This window comes from Tachyglossus aculeatus, chromosome 3 (assembly GCF_015852505.1).
Source record: "Tachyglossus aculeatus isolate mTacAcu1 chromosome 3, mTacAcu1.pri, whole genome shotgun sequence".
Taxonomy (NCBI): Eukaryota; Metazoa; Chordata; class Mammalia; order Monotremata; family Tachyglossidae; genus Tachyglossus; species Tachyglossus aculeatus.
This window is the reverse complement of record NC_052068.1, coordinates 60,897,181-60,919,285: the sequence shown is the minus strand read 5'-3', so window position 1 is coordinate 60,919,285 and position 22,105 is coordinate 60,897,181. Positions and strand designations below refer to the sequence as shown.

Here is a 22,105-nt window from a genome sequence, read left to right as displayed (position 1 = left end):
CACATTCCCTGGCCAGAGTGAGCTTACAGTCTAGAGGGGGATATAGACATTAATATAAGTAATTAAATTATGGATATGTACATCATTGCTGTAGGGCTGGTCGGGGGGATGAATGAAGGGAGCAAGTCGGTATGATCAGAATTCACAATGAAGGTACTAAAATTCATTCATTCAATCATATTTGAGTGCTTACTGTGTGCAGAGCACTGTACTAAGCTCTTGGAAAGTACAGTTCAGCAACAGAGACAATCCCTACCCAACATCGGGCTCACAGTCTAGAAGGGGGAGACAGACAACAAAACAAAGCAAGTAGACAGGCAAAAATCACTAAATCACTACTAAAATCACTTTTGTAGCAATCAATGATATTCATTGAGTTCCGACTGTGTGCAGAGCACACTGTGCTTAGTGCGGAAGAACTTTAGGTGTTTTCGTCTAAAATAGGACGGCTCGACGTTTCTGGAACTCTTGGGGATGATACACAATTCTGTGAGATGGGACTTTTTGTGTTTTTTATGGATTCCAAGAAACAGTGAGGTCACAAAAGAGCATTGTTTGGGGGAGTTTGCCGATCAATAGTGCCTTATGTTCTCATAGTCAACTCTGCCTTGGAGAGCAGCCAGGCGGGGGACTATCTATCTGTATTACCAAGCTCTGTTATTGTGCACCCTCCCAACCATTTATTACATGGTGTGCGGAGCACATTCATTCAGTCAGTCATATTTATTGAGTGCTTACTGTGTGCAGAGCACTGTACTAAGCACTTGTAAGCTCTCAGTAAATAACAACTGATTGATTCTAGGAATGAAGAGTCGGCAGGGCTTTAAGGAGTGGGTCAGTTTGTCTTTGTTTTGGGGCTGCTTTTGACTAACCCAATTAAATGGTATCTACCCCAGCACTTAGTACAGTTCCTGATACATATTAAGCACTTTAAAAAAATCATAAAATTAAAAAAATGATATTTTGGGCTGTTCACACAGTTGGTTTGCAGTCAATCATATTTAATAAAAATAATGATGGTAATTGCTAAGCACTTACTATGTGCTGAGCACTATTCATTCATATTTGAGCCCACTGTTGGGTAGGGACTGTCTCTATATGTTGCCAATTTATACTTCCCAAGCGCTTAGTACAGTGCTCTGCACACAGTAAGCGCTCAATAAATACGATTGATGATTGAGCGCTTATTGTGTGCAGAGCACTGTTCTAAGTGCTGGTAATCGGGTTGTCCCACGGGGGGCTCACAGTCTTAATCCCCATTTTACAGATGAGGTAACCGAGGCCCAGAGAAGTGAAGTGACTTGCCCAAAGTCACACAGCTGACTAGTGGCGGAGCGGGGATTAGAACCCATGACCTCTGACTCCCAAACCCGGGCTCTTTCCACTGAGCCACGCTGCTTCTCCTACTGTGTGCATAGATTAGATTTTAGACTGTGAGCCCACTGTTGGGTAGGGACTGTCTCTATATGTTGCCAACTTGTACTTCCCAAGCGCTTAGTACAGGGCTCTGCACACAGTAAGCGCTCAATAAGTACGATTGATTGATTGATTAGAGGGGCTGTTTGCAAAGTTGCTGGGCCTCCTGATGAACTGAAGAAGTGCAAGGAGGATGCTGGATTCGGCTAACAGCATCCAGTGCCAGAAAGCCTGGGAAGGAACTCCAGGAAAGAGCCGGCATTCCCAGTGGGGTCTCAACTCTGACCCCTCCTTCGCCCTGCTTCAGGCTCTCAGCTACTCCACTTTTATCTGCTCTGTGACTTCGGGCAAGTCACTTCACTTCTCTGTGCCTCAGTTACTTCCTCGGCAAAGTGGGGATTGAGACTGTGAGCCCCATGTAGGACATGGATGGTGTCCGACCTGATTGTTTTATATCTATTCCAGCGCTTAATACAGTGTCTGGCACAAAGTAAGGGCTTAAAAAATGTCATAAAAAAGCTCCACTCTTCTGGCTCTTTTAGCCCAAGTCGCCAGTAGCCACCACTTCTACCTCTCCTAATCAAATCTGCCCCCGTTAACCGTGTGGGACTATTTCTGGATGAGAAACCAGGTGCACAGGGGAATCCGAAGCTTCCCCTCACCTCCGACTACCTGATAATAATAATGATGGTGTTTGTTAATTGCTTACTATGTGCAAAGCACTGTTCTAAGCGCTGGGAGGATACAAGGCGATCAGGTTGTCCCATGTGGGGCTCACAATCTTAATCCCCATTTTCCAGATGAGGTAACTGAGGCACAGAGAAGTGAAGTGACTTGCCCAAAGTCACACAGCTGACAAGTGGCAGAGCTGGGATTTGAACCCATGACCTCTGACTCCAAAGCCCATGCTCTTTCCACTGAGCCATGCTGCTTCTCTATCCCACCTTCTTTCCTTTGCTGGACTCCTCCCAAGTCCCGGGACTAGGTGCCCATTGCTGTCACTTAATCGGCATCTTGACAACAATAATAATAATAATAATGGCATTTATTAAGCACTTACTATGTGCACTGTTCTAAGCACTGGGGAGGTTACAAGATGATCAGGTTGTCCCACGGGAGGGCTCACAGTCTTAATCCCCACTTTACAGATGAGGTAACTGAGGCACGGAGAAGTGAAGTGACTTGCCCAAAGTCACACAGCTGACAATTGGCAGAACCGGGATTTGAACCCATGAACTCTGACTCCAAAGCCCGGGCTCTTTCCACTGAGCCACGCTGCTTCTCTATCCCACCTTCTTTCCTTTGCTGGATTCCTCCCAAGTCCCCGGACTAGGGGCCCATTGCTGTCACTTCATCGGCATAATAATAATCATAATAATGACATTTATTAAGTGCTTACTATGTGCAAAGCACTGTTCTAAGCGCTGGGGAGGTTACAAGGTGATCAGGTTGTCCCTCGTGGGGCTCCCAGTCTTAATCCCCATTTTACAGATGAGGTAACTGAGGCCCAGAGAAGTGAAGTGACTTAATTTGAACCCACCTCTGACTCCAAAGCCCATGCCCTTTCCACTGAGCCATGCTGCGTCTCTATCCCACCTTCTTTCCTTTGCTGGACTCCTTAATATCCTGACAAGGTACCAGTCCCCATCTGGAGACCCGCACTTAGGGGTTGGCAGCCCTCACAATTCTTCTTTCTGTCGTGCTTCTTCCCTTTCATCATCCGTCACTCAATGGTATTTACTGAGCGCTAACTCAGTGCAGAGCGCTGTACTGAGCGCTTGGGAGAATCCGACAGAACGTAGTTGGTAGATGTATTCCATGCCCATGGAGGGGAAGACAGACAGGCTGTCCTCCCCCGGCCCCTCTTCAGGTGGGCCTTGGCTCTCTGGACTTTGCTTATGGCAATGACTCAGGGTAAAGCTGTGCCTGGGCTAATTGGTGTCTGCTGTCACGTAAGAGCACGGGCCTGGGAGACAGAAGGACCTGGGTTCTAATCCCAGCCCTGCCCTTTGTCTGCTGTGTGACCTTGGGCAAGTCACTTCGCTTCTCTGTGCCTCAGTTCCCTCATCAGCAAAATGGGGATTGAGACTGTGAGCCCCACGTGGGACAACCTGATTACCTTGTATCCATTCATTCAATTCAATTGTATTTATTGAGCACTTACTGTGTGCAGAGCACTGTACTAAGCGCTTGGGAAGTACAAGTTGGTAACATATAGAGACGGTCCCTACCCAACAGTGGGCTCACAGTCTAGACGACATCTTCTATCCCATGATCTATCTTGGGAGTCAGAGGTCATGGCCTTCCCAGACTGAGCCCCCTCCTTCCTCTCCCTCTCCTCCCCCACCCCACAGCACCTGTGTATATGTATATATGTTTGTATGTATTTATTACTCTATTTTATTTGTACATATTTATTCTATTTATTTTATTTTGTTAATATGTTTTGATGTCTGTCTCCCCCTTCTAGACTGTGAGCCCGCTGTTGGGTAGGGACCGTCTCTAGATGTTGCCAACTTGTACTTCCCAAGCGCTTAGTACAGTGCTCTGCACACAGTAAGCGCTCAATAAATATGATTGATAGATAGTGCTCTGCACATAGTAAGCTCAATAAATATGATTGAATGGGTTCTAATCCCGGCTCTGCCACTTGTCAGCTGTGGGACTTTGGGTAAATCACTTCTCTGTGCCTCCAGCAGGAGAGGGCACACCCAGACATCATCATCATCATCATCACTGTCATTGTCAGCAATGAAATCTATTGAACGCTTGTTGTGTGCAGCCCTTTGTACAGCCATCCCTGGATGTCCAATACTATTCCCCTCTGAATTCGTATCCATCCCAATGCTTAGAACAGTGCTTGGTACATAATAAGTACTTAACAAATACCATATTTATTATCATTATTATAGCTATTATATATATTATCTGTCTCACCACCGACCCCTCACCCACGCCCTCCCTCTGGCCTGGAACCCCCTCCCTCCTCAAATCCGACGGACAGTGACTCTCCCCACCTTCAGAGCCCGGGCTTTGGAGCCAGAGGCCATGGGTTCAAATCCCGGCTCCGCCAACTGTCAGCTGGGTGACTTTGTGCGAGTCGCTTCACTTCTCTGGGCCTCATTACCTCATCTGTAAAATGGGGATTAAGACTGTGAGCCCCATGTGGGACAACCTGATCACCTTGCAACCTCCCCAGCGCTTAGAGCAGTGCTTTGCACATAGTAAGCGCTTAATAAATGCCATTATTATTATTATTATCTCCGCTTAGGCCTTCCCTAAGCCCTCCTTTCCTCTTCTCCCACTCCCTTCCGCATCACCCTGACTTGCTCCCTTTATTCCTCCCCCCCTCCCAGCCCCACAGCATTTCATTTATTTCTGCTAACGTCCGTCTCCCCGTCTAGACCGTAAGCTCATGGTGGGCAGGGAATGTGTCTGTTTATTGTTCTACTGTTCTCTCCCAGGTGCTTAGTACAGTACTCTGTACCCAATAAGCACTCAACAAATATGAAGGAATAAATGTATTAATGAATTTGTCTCTTTTGCCAGGAAAGACCCAGCCATGTGGCGAGGCCTGGGGCTTGCCCTGGCTCTCTGCCTCCTCCCAGGTGGTGGGGCAGAGAGCCAGGGTGCAAGTTCCCATTGCAAGGAAGCCCCAAAGTGGCAAATCAAGGATGAGGACCCCATGCTGAACTCTCTGGGAACGGTGACCGTCGTGGCCCTCCTCCAAGCCAGCTGATACCTGTGCATCCTGCAGGCTTCCAGGTAAGCTGGGCCCCTCTCCAAGTGGAAGTCGGGCCTCAGGAGGGGAGCTCTCCTTGGGTGAACAGTGAGTCTGGTGAATATGGGCTCCTTTTTCTTGGGGCCATTCAAAAACCACAGTTTTCGGTGAGGCTATTTTAGCCACTGGAGCTCACTGCTAATGGATAAAACGATTAGGTTTTGGAAGAGTGATGCGCACAGTACTAGAGAAAAAGCATTTAGTGCAAGCATTGTCACCATGGTTCTTGTTTTGAAAACAGATGCCTAACTATAGTCAAGATAGCGTGTGTGTGCGCGTGCACGCGTGTGAGCCTGATGGCATTTATGGACACCTCCTGCCCTTAATCATTCCCTGGGAGGAATAAATCACTAGTGCTTATCAGACTCATACTGTGTTCATTCATTCAATCGTATTTATTGAGTGTTTACTGTGTGCAGAGCACTGTACTAAGTGTTTATGTTCAGATAGCCCTGCTGCTAGTCCAGTGGGTAGAACACTTCTCTGGGTTCTAATCATAATCAGAATTCATAATTATGCTACTTGCTAAGCCCTTACTATGTGCCAAGCCCTGTACTAGACACTGGGGAAGGTACAATTTATTCATTCATTCAATCGTATTTATTGAGCGCTTACTGTATGCAGAGCACTGGACTAAGCGCTTGGGAAGTACAAGTCGGCAACATATAGAGATGGTCCCTACCCAACAACGGGCTCACGGTCTAGAAGGGGGAGACAGACAACAAAAACAAAACATGTAGGCAGATGTCAAAATTGGAGGAGTGGAGGGTGCGGGCTGGGCTGGAGAAGGAGAGAAGGGAGGGAAGGTAGGAGGGGTTGGATATAGTCCCCGTCCCACATGAGACTCACAGTCTGGAGGAATGGGGCAACAGGCGTTGAATCTCCATTTTACGGATGAGGAAGCTGAGACACTGAGAAGTTAAGTGGCTTGCCCAAGTTCACAAAACAGGCAACTGGCAGAGCGGGGATTGGGATTCAGATCCTTCTGACGCCCAGGCCCGTGGACTACTCACTAGGTGCTCGTTAGACTGCAAGCCTAAGTGTAAGTGCTTAACAAATTCCATGAAAAAGATGTCAACACACACTTGGCAATCACCGTACCGCCTTCTTGTACTTTATTCCCCGGAAGGGGAGCCGGGGTGGAGGAGGGGGGTCAAGAAAGTGGGAGAGATACTGCACAGACCACTAACAATAGAATCAATAACTCTGCACTGGCTTTAGGTCTGAAGGGCTCAGGTCCGAGATCCTTCTGGACATCATTTCTGATGGGAGGTTCCACCCACTCTGTACAAGAAAAAGTTATATTTTCTTGTAAGCTCCCAGGTACCTGTATAGAGCAGGTGGAGCCTCCCATTAGAAATGACAGATGGATCTCGGGGCTGAGTGCTCTGGAACACAAGCGGACTATTCAGTGCCATTAAAATTATTTCACAATGTGGGTGTGATTTTTCCTTTTTTAGAAATGGTATTTGTTAAGTGCTTTCTATGCACTAGGCACTGTATTAAGTGCTGGTGAAGATACAAGCTAATCAGGTTGGACACAGTCAGTCCATGTCCCACATGGGGTTCGCTGTCTTAATCCCCATTTTACTGATGAGGGAACTGAGGCACAGAGAAGTGAAGTGACTTGTTCAAGGAGACACAGCAGACAAGCTCTAGACTGTGAGCCCATTATTGGGTAAGGACCGTCTCTATATGTTGCCGATTTGTACTTCCCAAGCGCTTGGTACAGTGCTCTGCACACAGTAAGCGCTCAATAAATACGATCGAATGAATGAAAGTGGTGGAGCTGGGATTAGAACCCAGGTCCTTCTGATTCCCAGGCTCATGCTCTATCCCCTAGACCGCACTGCTTCTTACTTGTGAGAGTTCAATAAATACAGCTATGTGCAATGATAAAGAGTAGCACCCCAAAATGCAGTCTTTCTGCGAAACATTTGCTATTCAAGAACTTCTGCAAAGAATGAATCAAGAATTATTAACTGGGAAATGTTCTTTCGGTGACCTTAAAAATGTAAAAGATGTTTATGTGAACAATATATGCATTTTTTTTCCACCTTAAATCTTTTAGATTGGAAGATCTGCGAGTGAAATTGGAGAATGAAGGCTATTGGAACATCTCTTACATTATTGTCAACCATCAAGGAATGCCATCCCAGCTAAACCACAAAACTCTGAAAGAGAAAGTCTCTGAGCATATTCCTGTTTATCAGCAGGATGAAAAGCAAACTGATGTCTGGTCTACCTTAAAGGGAAACAAGGATGATTTTCTGATATACGACAGGTCTGTGCATGTATTTAATAATGGGGCAGGAACTAAGTTTCACGGTGTTATTTGGCAACCACACTGCATTTTGTAATCCCTAAGAAATTTGGAATTCTTTAATTACAAGATGCTATTTACCACACGGTTCCTTAGAGCTGAGTTTTGAAATGCTGGTGTAAGTGGCTTTCGAGAAACTAAAACATTTAATCAGATCAAAGAGTTTCACCTTTCTAGTGGGAAAATTTTGTCCTATTAATTAGGTCATAAAACAGTAGACTTTTTTTGTGGTACATTCCTGGGGGAGTGTGTGATGTCTGACCGCTTGTACCCTGGAGGCACAGCCAAAGTCATTTATAATGCTGAGACTGGAACTGGAGCCTGCTTTGGCCCCCGGCGGTTTAAGGTGAGTTTTAATTATGGGGGCAAGTTAGCACCAGATTTAATTTACAATAAGAGTCTGGGAAGCAAACTTTAATGACTGCCTCTCTTAATTAGCCAATGAAAAGATCCATCTTAAACGAAAAGAGAGGGTTACCTGGGAAGGATTCAAAATGATGAGCTCGATTTCTTCCCAGAAGGGGCAGGTTGGACTGCCCATTGTTGTCTGTGGGAGAAAATCCTTCTGACCTTTCCACACTCTTCTCCTCTTAACTGGAAGCTCCTTGTGGACAGGGAACCAACCTACCAACCTTATTGTACTCTCCCAAGTGCTCAGTACAGGGCTCTGCACACAGTAAGCGCTTAATAAATACCATTGATTGATTACACCCAGCTCAGGTTCTTTCTTCCTCCCAAAGTAAGTTACCTCCTTTTTGCCTCTCTGTCTTGTTCCCTCGACTCTGACCCAGTGCTCCTGTGCTCCACCTCTAAGTAGAACTCCCTTCCCCCCTTCTTCAAATCCATCAAGCCTAGTCTCTCCCTATCAATCAATCAATAATCGTATTTATTGAGCACTTACTGTGTGCAGAGCACTGTACTAAGCGCTTGGAAGTACAAGTTGGCAACCAGCAGCGTGGCTCAGTGGAAAGAGCACGGGCTTTGGAGTCAGAGATCATGGGTTCAAAGGCCGGCTCTGCCAACTGTCAGCTGTGTGACTCTGGGCAAGTCACTTAACTTCTCTGTGTGCCTCAGTTACCTCATCTGTAAAATGGGGATTAAGACTGTGAGCCCCCCAGGGGACACCCTGATCACCTTGTAACCTCCCCAGTGCTTAAAACAGTGCTTTGGACATAGTAAGCGCTTAATAAATGCCATCATTATTATATAGAGACGGTCCCTACCCAACAGTGGGCTCACAGTCTAGAAGGGGGAGACAGAGAACAAAACCAAACATATTAACAAAATAAAATAAATAGAATAGATATGTACAAGTAAAATAAATAGAGTAATAAATATGTACAAAAATATATACGTATATACAGGTGCTGTGGGAAAGGGAAGGAGGTAAGGCGGAGGGGATGGAGATGGGGAGAGGAAGGAGGGGGCAATCCCTATCTTCGACATCTCCTGAAATCCCACCTCCTCCAGAATAATAATAATAATAATAATAATAATAATAATAATAATAATAATAATAATGATGGCATTTGTTAAGCGCTTACTATGTGCAGAGCACTGTTCTAAGTGTTGGAGATATCCCCCAATTCCCCTTCTCCCTCCACCCCCATTCCTGGTCATGCCATTCCAACAGCCATTCCTAACACTCCTGTTCATATTTACCTCCTCCATTTATGAGTTTTTCCTTACTCTTGCTATTACCAATTATAGCCATACTTTCACTGCTCCTCAAACTGAGAGATATACTTTTTTTTAGGGTACTTAAGTGCTTACTTTGTGCCAGGTTCTGTATTAAGCGCTGGGGCAGATCCAAGCTATTCAAGTAGGACATAGTCTATGTCTTACATGGGGCTCGCAGTCTTAATCCCCCATTTTACAGATGAGGGAACTGAGGCCCAGAGGAGTGAAGTGACTTGCTCTAGGTCACACAGCAGACAAGTGGCGGAGCTGGAATTCGAATCCAGGTCCTTCTGATTCCCAGGTCCACTAGGCTGCTGCTTTTATTTCTGTCTCCCCTGTGGGGGTGGGGGGAATATATTTCATTTTTTATGCTTTCTCAAGTACCCAATGGAGTGCTCTGCACAATAGGTGAATAGGTGCTTAATAGATAAGGATGGAGGTGATGCTGGCAAGTAGCACTCTAGAGAAGCAGCGTGGCTTAGTGACAAGAGCCCGGGCTTGGGAGTCGGAAGTTGTGGGTTCTAATCCCGGCTCCGCCACTTGTCAGTTGTGGGACCTTGTGCAAGTCACTTAATAATAATGATGATGGTATTTGTTAAGTGCTTACTATGTGCAAAAGCACTGTTCTCTAAGTGCTGGGGGGATACAAGGTGATCAGGTTGTCCCACATGGGGCTCACAGTCTTAATCCCCATTCTACAGATGAGGGAACTGAGGCCCAGAGAAGTGAAGTGACTTGCTCAAAGTCACACAGCTGACAATTGGCAGAGCTGGAATTGGAACCCATGACCTCTGACTCCAAAGCCCGTGCTCTTTCCACTGAGCCACGCTGCTTCTCTGGGCCTCAGTTGCCTCATCTATAAAATGGGGATGTAGATTGTGAGTACCACGTGGGACAACCTGATACCTTGTATCTACCCTAGTGCTTAGAACAGTGCTTGGCACATAGTAAGCGCTTAACAAATAACATTATTATTATTATTATTAGAGGGCCAAATTCGTCTGCAAAATGGGGATTAAAACTGTGAGCCCCACGTGGGACAATATGATCACTTTGTATCCCCCCAGCACTTAGAACAGTGCTTTGCACATAGTAAGCGCTTAACAAATAACATTATTATTAGAGGGCCAAATTCATCTGCAAAATGGGGATTAAAACTGTGAGCCCCACATGGGACAATATGATCATCTTGTATCCCCCCAGCACTTAGAACAGTGCTTTGCACATAGTAAGCGCTTAACAAAAACCATTATTATTATTCATTCATTTCTTCAATCGTATTGAGCGCTTACTGTGTGCAAAGGCCTTGGGAGAGTACAATATAACAATAAACAGACACATTCCTTTGACTCTCTCACAACCCTGAAGGAAGTTCATCCTCTGTCAGAAGCTGCCTCCGCATTAAAGAACTTTACCTGGTTTAGCTAGTTTCTGAAATACTCTGATCCAATTAAGGTTGGAATAGCCTCTCACTGATGTGTTTTTCAGGCTACTTTTAATGAATACTTTCGCAGTTCGGCAAAATGATGTCCGATTGTGATTCTTCCACCTTTAGATGCGGCCGTCTTGTGTATCACCTCAGCTTGCCTTACACTTTCCTAAGTTTTTCCTACGTTGAAGACTCTATCAAGACAACCTACTGTGAACAGAACTGTGGAAACTGCTCGTACACGGTATTTTCCTTATTTAATTATTTTGGCTAGTAGAAAAAGGATAGGAATCTAGAGAAGCCCTGAATCTTGGCTAATAATAATGGTAATAATAATGGCTATGGGATTTGTTAAGCGCTTACTGTGTGCCAGGCACTGTACTAAGTACTCGGACGGATACAAGCTAATCGGGTTGGATACAATCCCTGTCCCACATGGGGGCTCACGGTTTCCATCCCCATTTTACAGACGAGGTAACTGAGGCACAGAGAAGTTAACTGACTTGCCCAAGGTCCTACCGCTCAGACAAATGGCAGAGCTGGGATTAGAACCCATGACCTCCTGATTCCCAGGCCCATGCTCTAGCCGCGACGCCCCGCAGCTCTAAATAAACAGCACTGTTTTTATTTATAAATGAATTCGGGTAGTGGAAAGAGCCTGGGGCTGGGAGTCAGAAGACCCGTGTTCTAATTCCGCTTGGCCGACTGCTTCCCGCGTGACGCTGGCTAACTCATCATCATCATCAATCATATTTATTGAGCGCTTACCGTGTGCAGAGCACTGTACTAAACGCTTGGGAAGTACAAATTGGCAACATATAGAGACAGTCCCTACCCAACGGTGGGCTCGCAGTCTAAAAGGGGGAGACAAAACCAAACATACTAATAAAATAAATACAAGTAAAATAAATATGTATAAACTCGTTCTGGCTAAGTTAACGGAGAGTAAGGCCCAGTCGGGAAACGAACCACGGTGACTGTGTTTCAGATGCCCGAGGCTGAAGAGTTCTGTACCAACGCCTCGTCGGCTGCCAAAGAGAAAGCGACGGAGGCGCCGCTGCCCCGCCACGATCACCATCATCACCATCACCACGGGCACGGGCCTCACCCTTCGCGGACGGACCAGGCTCCGGCGGGTCCCGACGGCCCCCTGAGAGCTCCCGCCCCCGAAGGCCTCCACAAGCGGCCGAGACTCGCGGGCCAGCCCGGGCAGGGTCAGGGCGGGAGCCGGGAAGCGTCGGAGGGACGAGAGCTCCCGAGGAGGAAGGCCTGACGGAAGGGCAACGCGAGCTGTCAGAATCAGTTACTCTGAGACTGGCCCAAGCGCTCCGGGCTTGCTCCGAGTAGCTGATGCTGACACTGCCGCCACTTGCTCTTCGGGAGCAAGGCGGCGGCCGCGGCCTTCTGACGATGCAAAGACACCCTCCCGGCTCTGTGCAGCTGACAGGGCCGGCAGTCTGGGGAAGACATCATTGAATCCTGTCAATGACGTTCCCCTCTGCCGGCCTGACAGCCGGCTGCCCAGCCCTCGCCCGAGCCCTCGCCCGCAGACCCCAACGCAGCCTGAAAGTGAGAAAATACGGCCGGAGTGTGAAAGTGACCCACAAACTAAGCATCTTTAAACCGAGTAAACCACCCCACTAGGCTCCTCTGCACTAGGGTCCAGCCCGGTGCTGAGAGGGACCTGAGATTTATTTTTTAAACCAAATACAAAGGCCCTTAATTAATCCAGACTACCGGAGGGGCCAGATGAATTTGACCAAAGGTATTCGGCGAGAAAATGACTTACCAATTTGGCCTGTAAAATGGGAATCTCCTACCCTGGAGTTTTGAACGGAGCCGTATTTGATCACTTCAGAGCCCGGTGGAGGGCAATAGCGTGTCTGGGAAATCTGTCTTTCTTGCTTGTCTTCCGCCGTTCTGCTTGCATTTGTGACAACAGAAACGTAAACTATAAACCTAGGGGTTTCTGTTGGATAGTTAGCAATCAAGAATGGAAGACAATCGAAAAAGACAGGTTTGCCTTCTTTTTTTTTTTATTATTACTTATCTCCTCTGAGGAAGCTAGCTGGTAGTTTTTTAAATCGTTTCTTTTCTTAAACTGATCCAAAAATCACGGAGAACGGCTACACCTCGTCGTAGCGTGAGATGCAGAGACAGGGAACTGACTGAGGCTTTTGCCCCAGGAGAACGCGCCATCCTGAAGACATCATCTGTATTGCTTTAAAATTAATAGTTTTTCTGTACTTGGACGTTTTTATAGTTTCAGATTCCTACGTTAATTTTAGAATATTTCACACTAACGAAACGTTTGACCAGTTTTACTTAGTTTTATTTTCAAGAAAAGCATTTGAGATTGTCTATTTGAAAATGTGTTGAGGGGAGAGGAATTTGCGCTGTATATTTGCGAATGGCTTAGAAAGTATTTGCCATAGTTAATGACGGTTCAGTAGGGAAATCCACTCCTGTGAACCTGAGCTCTTTTTTATGGTTAATGCTAATAAGCCCCGGAGGTGAGCAGAGATATACAATAGATGGGGCACATTTGGAATTTTAGATGAACTCAATAAAAAAATGAATCTAAAGTTGTCATATCTTTGCAGAACGGGAGAGTTCAAAGCACATTAGACACTTTGGACAGAAATACGTGTTTACGATTATATTCACAATCGTCTGAACTTGTGCCGGGGCTCCTGGTAAACCTTGAGACGCTGCTCCAGCTCTCGGACGGTGTTATTGAGAATTTCGATTTCCTTGTTCTTTTCTTCCTGCAGGTGTTGAAGCTTCTACATGAAACACAGAAACGTTTTGTAAAAAGTGCTTAGATTTCAAAGATCTTGTGGGTTTGAGAAACGAAGCGCACTGCTGTCTTAGAGAACTGCAGCCACGGCTCACATTCATGACTTAGGGGGAGTCGCCGTCAGGTTGAACTAAGCGGGAGGGACGTTGACGGAGTCCTGCTTGTTTTTTAAAGGTGCTGGTTTTGGGAAAGGCGGTTTGGGGAGCGGGAGCTGTTCTTACCAGTTGGCAGGAAAGGAACGGGAAAAGTCGGATTGGGTTTGTGCAGTCGTTCTCGGGCCTTTGGTCTGACTCCTCACACACACAACTGACAGTAGCTGCCTTGGATCTGGTTGCCTGTGCTACACCAACAGATTTGTCCCAAGTAAGCTCCTACTAGATTGTAAACTCCTCTAAGGCAGGGATCGGTCTACCAAGTCTATTATAGTGGACTCTCTTGAGTGCTTAGTACAATGCTCGGCACCCAGTAAGCAGGCAATAAAAAAACACTGACTGATTGATTGATGAAGGCCAGTCTTGGTTTTCTAGCCTCTCTCATAGGTGAGTTAGCAAGAGGCGGGATTAGAAACAGAGAATGGACTTGAGGCAAATCCGTCTGTGCTGTATCTCCTTATGTACTCACAAAGTGGGGGGTGAGGGGAAAGAGTGTCAGTCCCCACTGGTCTATTCAATCACATTCACATATACAAGTAAGGCTCACCCCCCAGTAACATCATTTTCAAACAGGAAGGACAGTGGGGATCCTATAATCAGTTAATCAATAAGTGGTATTTGAGTGCTTTCTGTGCAGAGAACTGTACTAAGCACTTGGGAGAGGACAATACAGCAGAGCTGGTAATCCCGTTCCCTGCTCACAGGCAATCTGCAGTTTAGAGGATGGACACACACACACACACACACACAAACACGCCTGTTCTATTGGACTCTCCCAAGTGCTTAGCACAGCGCTGCACACAGAGTAAGCGCTCAATAAATACGATTGACTGATGGGTGGATATAGACCGGCTCCCCTCTGCCCGGGGCCTCCTCTCCACCCACCCCGGCCACTTATGTCCCAAATGAGAGACAGAAAGTTGAGTGAAGATGCTCAAAATGGCAGTTGCCATGGGGATTTTATACAAGGTAAGGAATGACTGACTTTGTGGAGTGCTGCGATGGGGATTGGGGCATCCCAGGCTGTTTGAAGGGACAATGAGAAAGCAAGTTACGAGAACTGAAAGACAGAATGTAGGAACCCATGAGTTAATTTTTCCACAGCCTTGTCTTCAGTCTGGACCCCACAGCAGCCTGCCCCATTACCGAGACGTAGAAAAATGACGAAATTACAAAAACGTGATGGTCCCTTAAATTTTGAAGGTGACTCTTCTTGTGTGTGAGTCTGGTCGGTAGTGTGAGGTTGTCCAAAGAAGAGTGATCTTATTCAGTGGACGGCAGCATAATGCAATGCTGACTTTCCATGCAGTACATCAATCAACACAGTTTTCCCTCAATATCTGCAGAAGTCACCTTCCTGGAGAATGGCAGGAAGTTGCGAATAAAAATATTACCATTCTTATGGTATTCGTTAAGCACTCGCAATGTATCGAGCACTGTTCTAAGCGCTGGAGTTGATACAAGTTAATAAGGTTGGACACAGTCCCTATCCCACTTGGAGCTCACAGTCTAAGTAAATCAAATCTATTTTCCTTTAGCAATGCAGCCCTTTGAGCCTCCAGGTTTCAGGGTAAAATCATAGATTCAGGCTCTTTTTGTCTAGTCAGGACAAGATAGGATTCCAGCCACTGAATAGAAAAACGCCCTCCAAGGCCCATGGAGACCCGAGACGACAACTGGTAGATTTGGGAATTTGGAGAAAGCAGCGGCAGGAAGAAATTTAGGGGAATCTGGTGTAAGGGTCAAAAAGAAAGTGGGAAATCTCCCCCTTTCCTTGTAAATGTTTACAAGGAAACATGTTTTATGTAAAACATACCAAAGAAGGCTACTGGGACTAAGAGAGATTGTCAATAGTGAGATAAATCCATATTATTGATGGTATTTATTGAGTTCTTACTGTGTGCACAGAACTGTTTTAAGCACTTTGGAAAGTTCTCTTTGGTTGAGTTGATAGACAAGATTCCTGCCCTAGAGAAGCAGCGTGGCTCAGTGGAAAGAGCACGGGCTTTGGAGTCAGAGGTCATACGTTCAAGTCCCAGATCCGCCACTTGTCAGCTGTGTGACTTTGGGCAAGTCACTTCACTTCTCTGGGCCTCAGTTCCCTCATCTGTAAAATGGGGATTAAGACTGTGAGCCCCCCATGGGAAAACCTAATCACCTTGTAACCTCCCCAGCGCTTAGAACAGTGCTTTGCACACAGTAAGCGCTTAATAAATGCCATTATTATTATTATCATTACAATCTGCCTTAGTAGAATTCGTGAAATCTGGAATAGGTGGAAAACAAGGTAGTTATATGTGAAATAGATCTTTCTTTTTCCCCCTTGGGATTACTGCAATTGGTCTCCTTGCTTCCAGTTTCTACCCTCTTCATTCCATCCTACATTCTGCTGTCTAGATTATCTTTCTAGAATGTCAGGAAGAATACATCCCTCTCTTCCTCTGCACACAGTAAGTGCTCAATAAATACCACTGATTGATTCCTCCAAAACTACCCAATACTTTCTTCAGGAAACAGAAACTACTTTTTCTTCTCTTATTCCTTTTACTCCCCAGTTCGCACACTTCCCTCTTTCCAACTTATGTTGCCAACTTGTACTTCCCAAGTGCTTAGTACAGTGCTCTGCACACAGTAAGCGCTCAATAAATACGATTGATTGATTGATTGATTTCCAATGCTATCTGATTCTCGACCCACCCGTGGGTCATGACTTCTCCCTGGTTGGAACTCCCTCCCAACTCAAATTTGCCAAACCAGCAGATTTGAGTCTTTTGCCTGGGAAGCAACTTGCCCTAACGGAAAGAGCAGGGGCCTGGGAATCAGAGGACTTTGGCTCTAATGCCAGTTTCGCCTCTTGTCTGCTTCGTGACCTTAACAAGTTCCTTAATTTATCTGTGCCTCAGTTTCCTCAACTTTAAAATGGGGATTGCATCCCTGTTCTCCCTCTTATTTAGACTGTAAGCCTAATGTAGGACAGGCATTTACCCCAGCACTTACAACAGTGTTTGACACAAAGTGGGCACTTAACAAATATAAAAAACAAAAACAAAACAACCCTTGTCCCTCACCTTCCAAACCCTCCTGAAAAACCATTTTCTCCAAGAGGTTTGCCGGATTAATCCCTCTCTCGCAGGTTACCTCATCCCATCAGCCACTCTTAGGGCTCAACGTACCTTGAGAAGCAGCTTGGCCTCATGGAAAGAGCATGGGCGTGGGAGTCGGAGGACCTGGGTTCTAACCCCAACTCTGCTACATGTCTCCTGTGTGACCTTGGGCAAATCACTTTACTTCTTTGTGCCTCAGTTACCTCAGCTGTAAAATGAGAATTAACTCCTAATCCCTCCTACTTAGACCGTGAGCCCATGTGGACAGGGACCAACCTGTCCAACCTGATGATCTTGTATTTACTACAGTGTTAAACACACCGTAAGTGCTTCAAAAATACCACCATTATTATTACTCGGTATGTGTATTTTGTGTGCATTTTGCAATGTACCGCTTCCCTGCCCACCTATTTGCTGTCGTATCTACTCTCTCAGCAGGAAAATGACTGGCAGAGATGACTGAGTGTCTGTCTGTGGCTCTGGTCAAACCACTGTCAATTAATTAATCAATGGTTATTTATTGAACACAGTGTGTGCTGTGCACTATAATAATAATAATGGCATTTATTAAGTGCTTACTATGTGCATAGCACTGTTCTAAGCACTAGGGAGGTTACAAGGTGATCAGGTTGTCCCACGGGGGGCTCACAGTTTTAATCCCCATTTTACAAATGAGGTAACTGAGGCACAGAGAAGTTAAGTGACTTGCTCAAAGTCACACAGCTGACAACTGGCAGAGCCGAGAGTCGAAACCATGACCTCTGACTCCAAAGCCCGTGCTCTTTCCACTGAGCCACGCTGCTTCTCCAACTGTACTAACCTTTTGGGAGAGGACAATACAATAAAGTACATAGGCTTGATCTAATAACAACAACTATGGTATTTGTTAAGTGCTTACTGAGTATCCAGCACTGTTCTGAGCAGAGGGGTAAATATATGATAATCATGTCGGCCACAGTCCCTGTCCCACATGGGGCTCTCAGTCTAAGTAGGAGGGAGAACCTGTATTGAATGCCCATTTTAAAGAGGAGGAAACTGAGGCCCAGAAAAGTTAAGGGGCCTGCCCAAGGTTACAGAGCAGGCAGGTGGTGGAGGTGGGATTAGAATCCAGTTCCCCAAGGCCTCTGCTCTTTTCACTAGGCCATGCTGCTTCTCTTCCCACAAACAGCTTGCAAAGTAGAGGGGGAGATGGACACTGAAATTCAGTACAGCCATGAATAAAAACGGAGAGGTAAATATCAAAGTGTTTAAGTGTTTAAGGACATCTCCATCTGGATGTCTGCCCGCCACCTAAAACTCAACATGTCCAAGACTGAACTCCTTGTCTTCCCTCCCAAACCCTGCCCTCTCCCTGACTTTCCCATCTCTGTTGACGGCACTACCATCCTTCCCGTCTCACAAGCCCGCAACCTTGGTGTCATCCTCAACTCCGCTCTCTCATTCACCCCTCACATCCAAGCTGTCACCAAAACCTGCCAGTCTCAGCTCCACAACACTGCCAAGATCTGCCCTTTCCTCTCCATCCAAACCACTACCCTGCTCGTTCAAGCTCTCATCCTATCCCATCTGGACTACTGTATCAGCCTTCTCTCTGATCTCCCATCCTCATGTCTCTCCCCACTTCAATCCATACTTCATGCCGCTGTCCGGATTGTCTTTGTCCAGAAACGCTCTGGGCATGTTACTCCCCTCCTCAAAAATCTCCAGTGGCTACCAATCAACCTGCGCATCAGGCAGAAACTCCTCACCCTGGGCTTCAAGGCTGTCCATCCCCTGGCCCCCTCCTACCTCACCTCCCTTCTTTCCTTCTCCAGCCCAGCCCACACCCTCCGCTCCTCTGCCACCGCTAATCTCCTCACCGGGCCTCGTTCTCACCTGTCCCGCCATCGACCCCCGGCCCACGTCATCCCACGGGCCTGGAATGATGATGATGATAGCATTTAGTAAGCGCTTACTATGTGCAATGCACTGTTCTAAGCGCTGGGGAGGATACCAGGTGATCAGATTGTCCCATGGGGGGCTCACAGTCTTCACCCCCATTTTACAGATGAGGGAACTGAGGCATAGAGAAAGTTAAGTGACTTGCCCAAAGTCACACAGCTGCCAATTGGGGGAGTCAGGATTCGAACCCATGACCTCTGACTCCAAAGCCCGGGTTCTTTCCACTGAGCCACGCTGCTTCTCCCTCCCTCTGCCCCTCCGCCAAGCTAGCTCTCTTCCTCCCTTCAAGGCCCTGCTGAGAGCTCACCTCCTCCAGGAGGCCTTCCCACACTGAGCCCCTTCCTTCCTCTCCCCCTCGCCCCCCTCTCTATCCCCCCCATCTTACCTCCTTCCCTTCCCCACAGCACCTGTATATATGTATATATGTCTGTACATATTTATTACTCTATTTATTTTACTTGTACATATCTATTCTATTTATTTTATTTTGTTTGGTATGTTTGGTTTTGTTCTCTGTCTCCACCTTTTAGACTGTGAGCCCATTGTTGGGTAGGGACTGTCTCTATATGTTGCCATCTTGTACTTCCCAAGTGCTTAGTACAGTGCTCTGCACACAGTAAGCACTCAATAAGTACGATTGATTGATTGATTAAGTGGTACAGAACCAAGTGCATAGGTGATGCAGAAGGGCGCTCTTAGTGTAATACAGGGTTATTCAGGGTAGGTATTTTGAAGGAGATATGATTTTAATAGGGCTTTGAAGGTAGGGAGAGTGATGTTTAGTCGGATATGCTGGGGGAGGGAGATGCAGGCCAGAGGGAAGACGTCATTTCCTTCGAACAGGTTCACTGTCCTGAATTCTACAGGGCCAGACTAAGGCTCGTCAGCCATCTACGATTTATTGATTTATCTATTCATCGTTATATTATACATTTATTCATATTTGGCCCACTTTTGTCCTGGGTCATTTGAATCTCTGCATTAAACAAAAACTCTCTAGCTTCCAGGGTCTCTACTAACTCTGTCTAGTTTACACATTGGCTCGTCACACCTGCTCCCAATCTCCCATCCTTCTCTCCTCTGAAGCCCATGTCCTAACTGCTTTCATCTCGTCTGCCTCTTTGACCCTTGGTTTTGCTATTCCCTGGGTCTGGAACTCTCTTTCTCACCAGGTAGAAACCCTCCCCGTTTTCAAAGTCCTACTGAAATCCCACTTCCTCTGACAAGCCTACCCTGATGAATTCCTACTGACTTAATTCCTAAATCAGCCTAACAACTAGCACTTAGGCATATATTTGTGTATAACCTCAGCACTTGTGCCTTTAGTTACTACTAAATTTATTACTCTATTTATTTTATTAACGATGTGTATATACCTGGAATTCTATTTATTCTGATGGTATTGACACATGTCTCCTTGTTTTGTTTTGTTGTCTGTCTCCCTCTTCTAGACTGTGAGCCCATTGTTGGGTAGGGACCGTCTATCTGTTGCCGATTTGTACTTCCCAAGAGCTTAGTACAGTGCTCTGCACACAGTCAGCGCTCAATAAATACGATTGAATGAATGAATGAATGAATTTAGTTAGACACATTCAATTTACTTATTCTGACTCTGTTGTCTGTCCCTCCTGTTAGAGTGAAGTTCCTTGGGGGGAGGTAATGTACTTTGTATTTTGGTTGTCCTTTCCCAAGTACTTTGTACAGTGCACTGCACTCAATGGGTGCTCAATAAATGTTATTACTTCTATTAATACTATAACCACTACTGCTTTCAGTCCTGTCTTTTTATACTTACACTATCCTGATCTTCCCGCCTCACCCCGTTAGATTGTAAGTACCTCTAGGAGAGGGATCAGATCTTTATCTGTTGTATTTTCCTAAATGGCTAGTACAGTGTTCTGTAAATAGTAGGTGCCTATTACAGGACCCTGCACTCAATAAATACTAATGATGTTTTTCAAGAAAGCCCTCTTAAAATATCATTCACTTAGGCTGTGAGCCTCCTGTGAGACAGGAGCTGTGTCCAACCTGACATTTTTGTGTCTACCCCAGGGCTTAGAATAGTTCTTGATGCATAATAAGCACTTAACAAATACAATAATAACGATGATAATTCATAAATATCAAATATGCAAATCATAAACCACTAAGATAGCACACATATATTTGTAGGAAGTAGTAACCGAAAGAAAAAAACACAACTTACCCGTCTATAGATATTTTGAGGGAATACACTGAAATCAGGAAACAATTTTGTTGTTTTATTCTGAGCTCTTGCTAGTCTGGCACTAAACTGGAACAAATAGAACAAGATAATGTAGTGGAGAATGTTGTAATAATATAATAATACAGAAAGGAAATTATTTTCATAATTATTCTCAGTAGGCTTTGTGAATCAGATGCAATCTCCTGTAGACTATAAGCTCATTGTGCGCAGGGACTGTGTCTACCAACTCTGCTGTACTGTACTCTTCCAAGCGCTTAGTACAGTGCTCTGCACACAGTTAGTGCTTAATAGATACCACTGATGGTGATGCTGTGCACACAGTAAAACACTTAATAAATACCACTGATGGGTGGAACGTTTCAGTTAAACTACTCCGTTTCAGTTAAACTACTCTCTGGTGCGATATGGATTTTTCTTATGTGAAAATCCTAAAGTAGAACTGTGATTCTTCAAACAGGGCTAAACTAAAGTTTTAACTGTAAAACTAGACCTGCAGTGGCAATCAATCAATCAATCAATCGTATTTATTGAGCGCTTACTGTGTGCAGAGCACTGTACTAAGCGCTTGGGAAGTACAAGGTGGCAACATATAGAGACAGTCCCTACCCAACAGTGGGCTCACAGTCTAGAAGGGGGAGACAGAGAACAAAACCAAACATACTAACAAAACAAAATAAATAAATAAATAAATAAATAATAAATAAAATAAAATAAAATAAAATAAAATAAATGGCACTGGTGAGGTCTTTGCATTTTCAAAAATGAGGCTTTATATAGCTAGTGCATTTCTTTTAGAGTACTGTTAGAGTACAGTTTCCAAAGATAGGGTGAAAATGCAGACTCTATCTTCCTAGCCCACACTCCGGGCAAACCTTTCCTCCAGGTACACTTTCCTATTGGAAATAATGAAAACAACTGCTTTACATTATTTATCTCTAGATTTTTCACATCATAATAATGAAAATAATAATCACTGTGGTATGTGTAAAGTGCTTACTACAAGACAAGTACTGTGCTAAGCGTTGAGGTAGGTACATGATAATCAGGTTGGGCACAGTCCTTTGTCCGAAATGGAGCTCACAGTCTAAATAGGAGGGAGAACAGGCACTGAATCCCCATTTTACAAATGACGAAACTGAGGTGTTGAGAATTGAAATGACTCATCTAAAGTCACACAGTAGGCAGGTGGTGGAGCTGAGATTAGAACCCACGTCCCCTAACTCCCAGGCCTGTGCTTTTTTCTTTTAAAGAA

General features: G+C 45.4%; 2 protein-coding genes across 4 annotated transcripts in view; one reads left to right on the top strand and one right to left on the bottom strand.

The window, feature by feature from the left end:
* Positions 1-4,965: 4,965 nt before the first annotated feature.
* Positions 4,966-13,214, top strand: LOC119925801 (selenoprotein P). The gene is made up of 4 exons (XM_038744261.1): positions 4,966-5,181; positions 7,269-7,481; positions 10,756-10,873; positions 11,618-13,214. The coding sequence occupies exons 1-4, from the start codon at positions 4,979-4,981 to the stop codon at positions 11,900-11,902; spliced, it is 819 nt and encodes a 272-aa protein (XP_038600189.1). The 5' UTR covers positions 4,966-4,978; the 3' UTR covers positions 11,903-13,214.
* Positions 12,656-22,105, bottom strand: part of CCDC152 (coiled-coil domain containing 152) — a 36,942-nt gene continuing 27,492 nt past the window's right edge. For all 3 annotated transcript variants that reach the window (XM_038744262.1, XM_038744263.1, XM_038744264.1), the window contains exons 8-9: positions 20,833-20,919; positions 12,656-13,415 (exon numbers count right to left, since the gene is read on the bottom strand). In XM_038744262.1, coding sequence (XP_038600190.1) covers positions 13,293-13,415; positions 20,833-20,919 — 210 coding nt within the window. In that variant the 3' untranslated portion in view covers positions 12,656-13,292. The remainder of the gene's footprint in view (positions 13,416-20,832; positions 20,920-22,105) is intronic.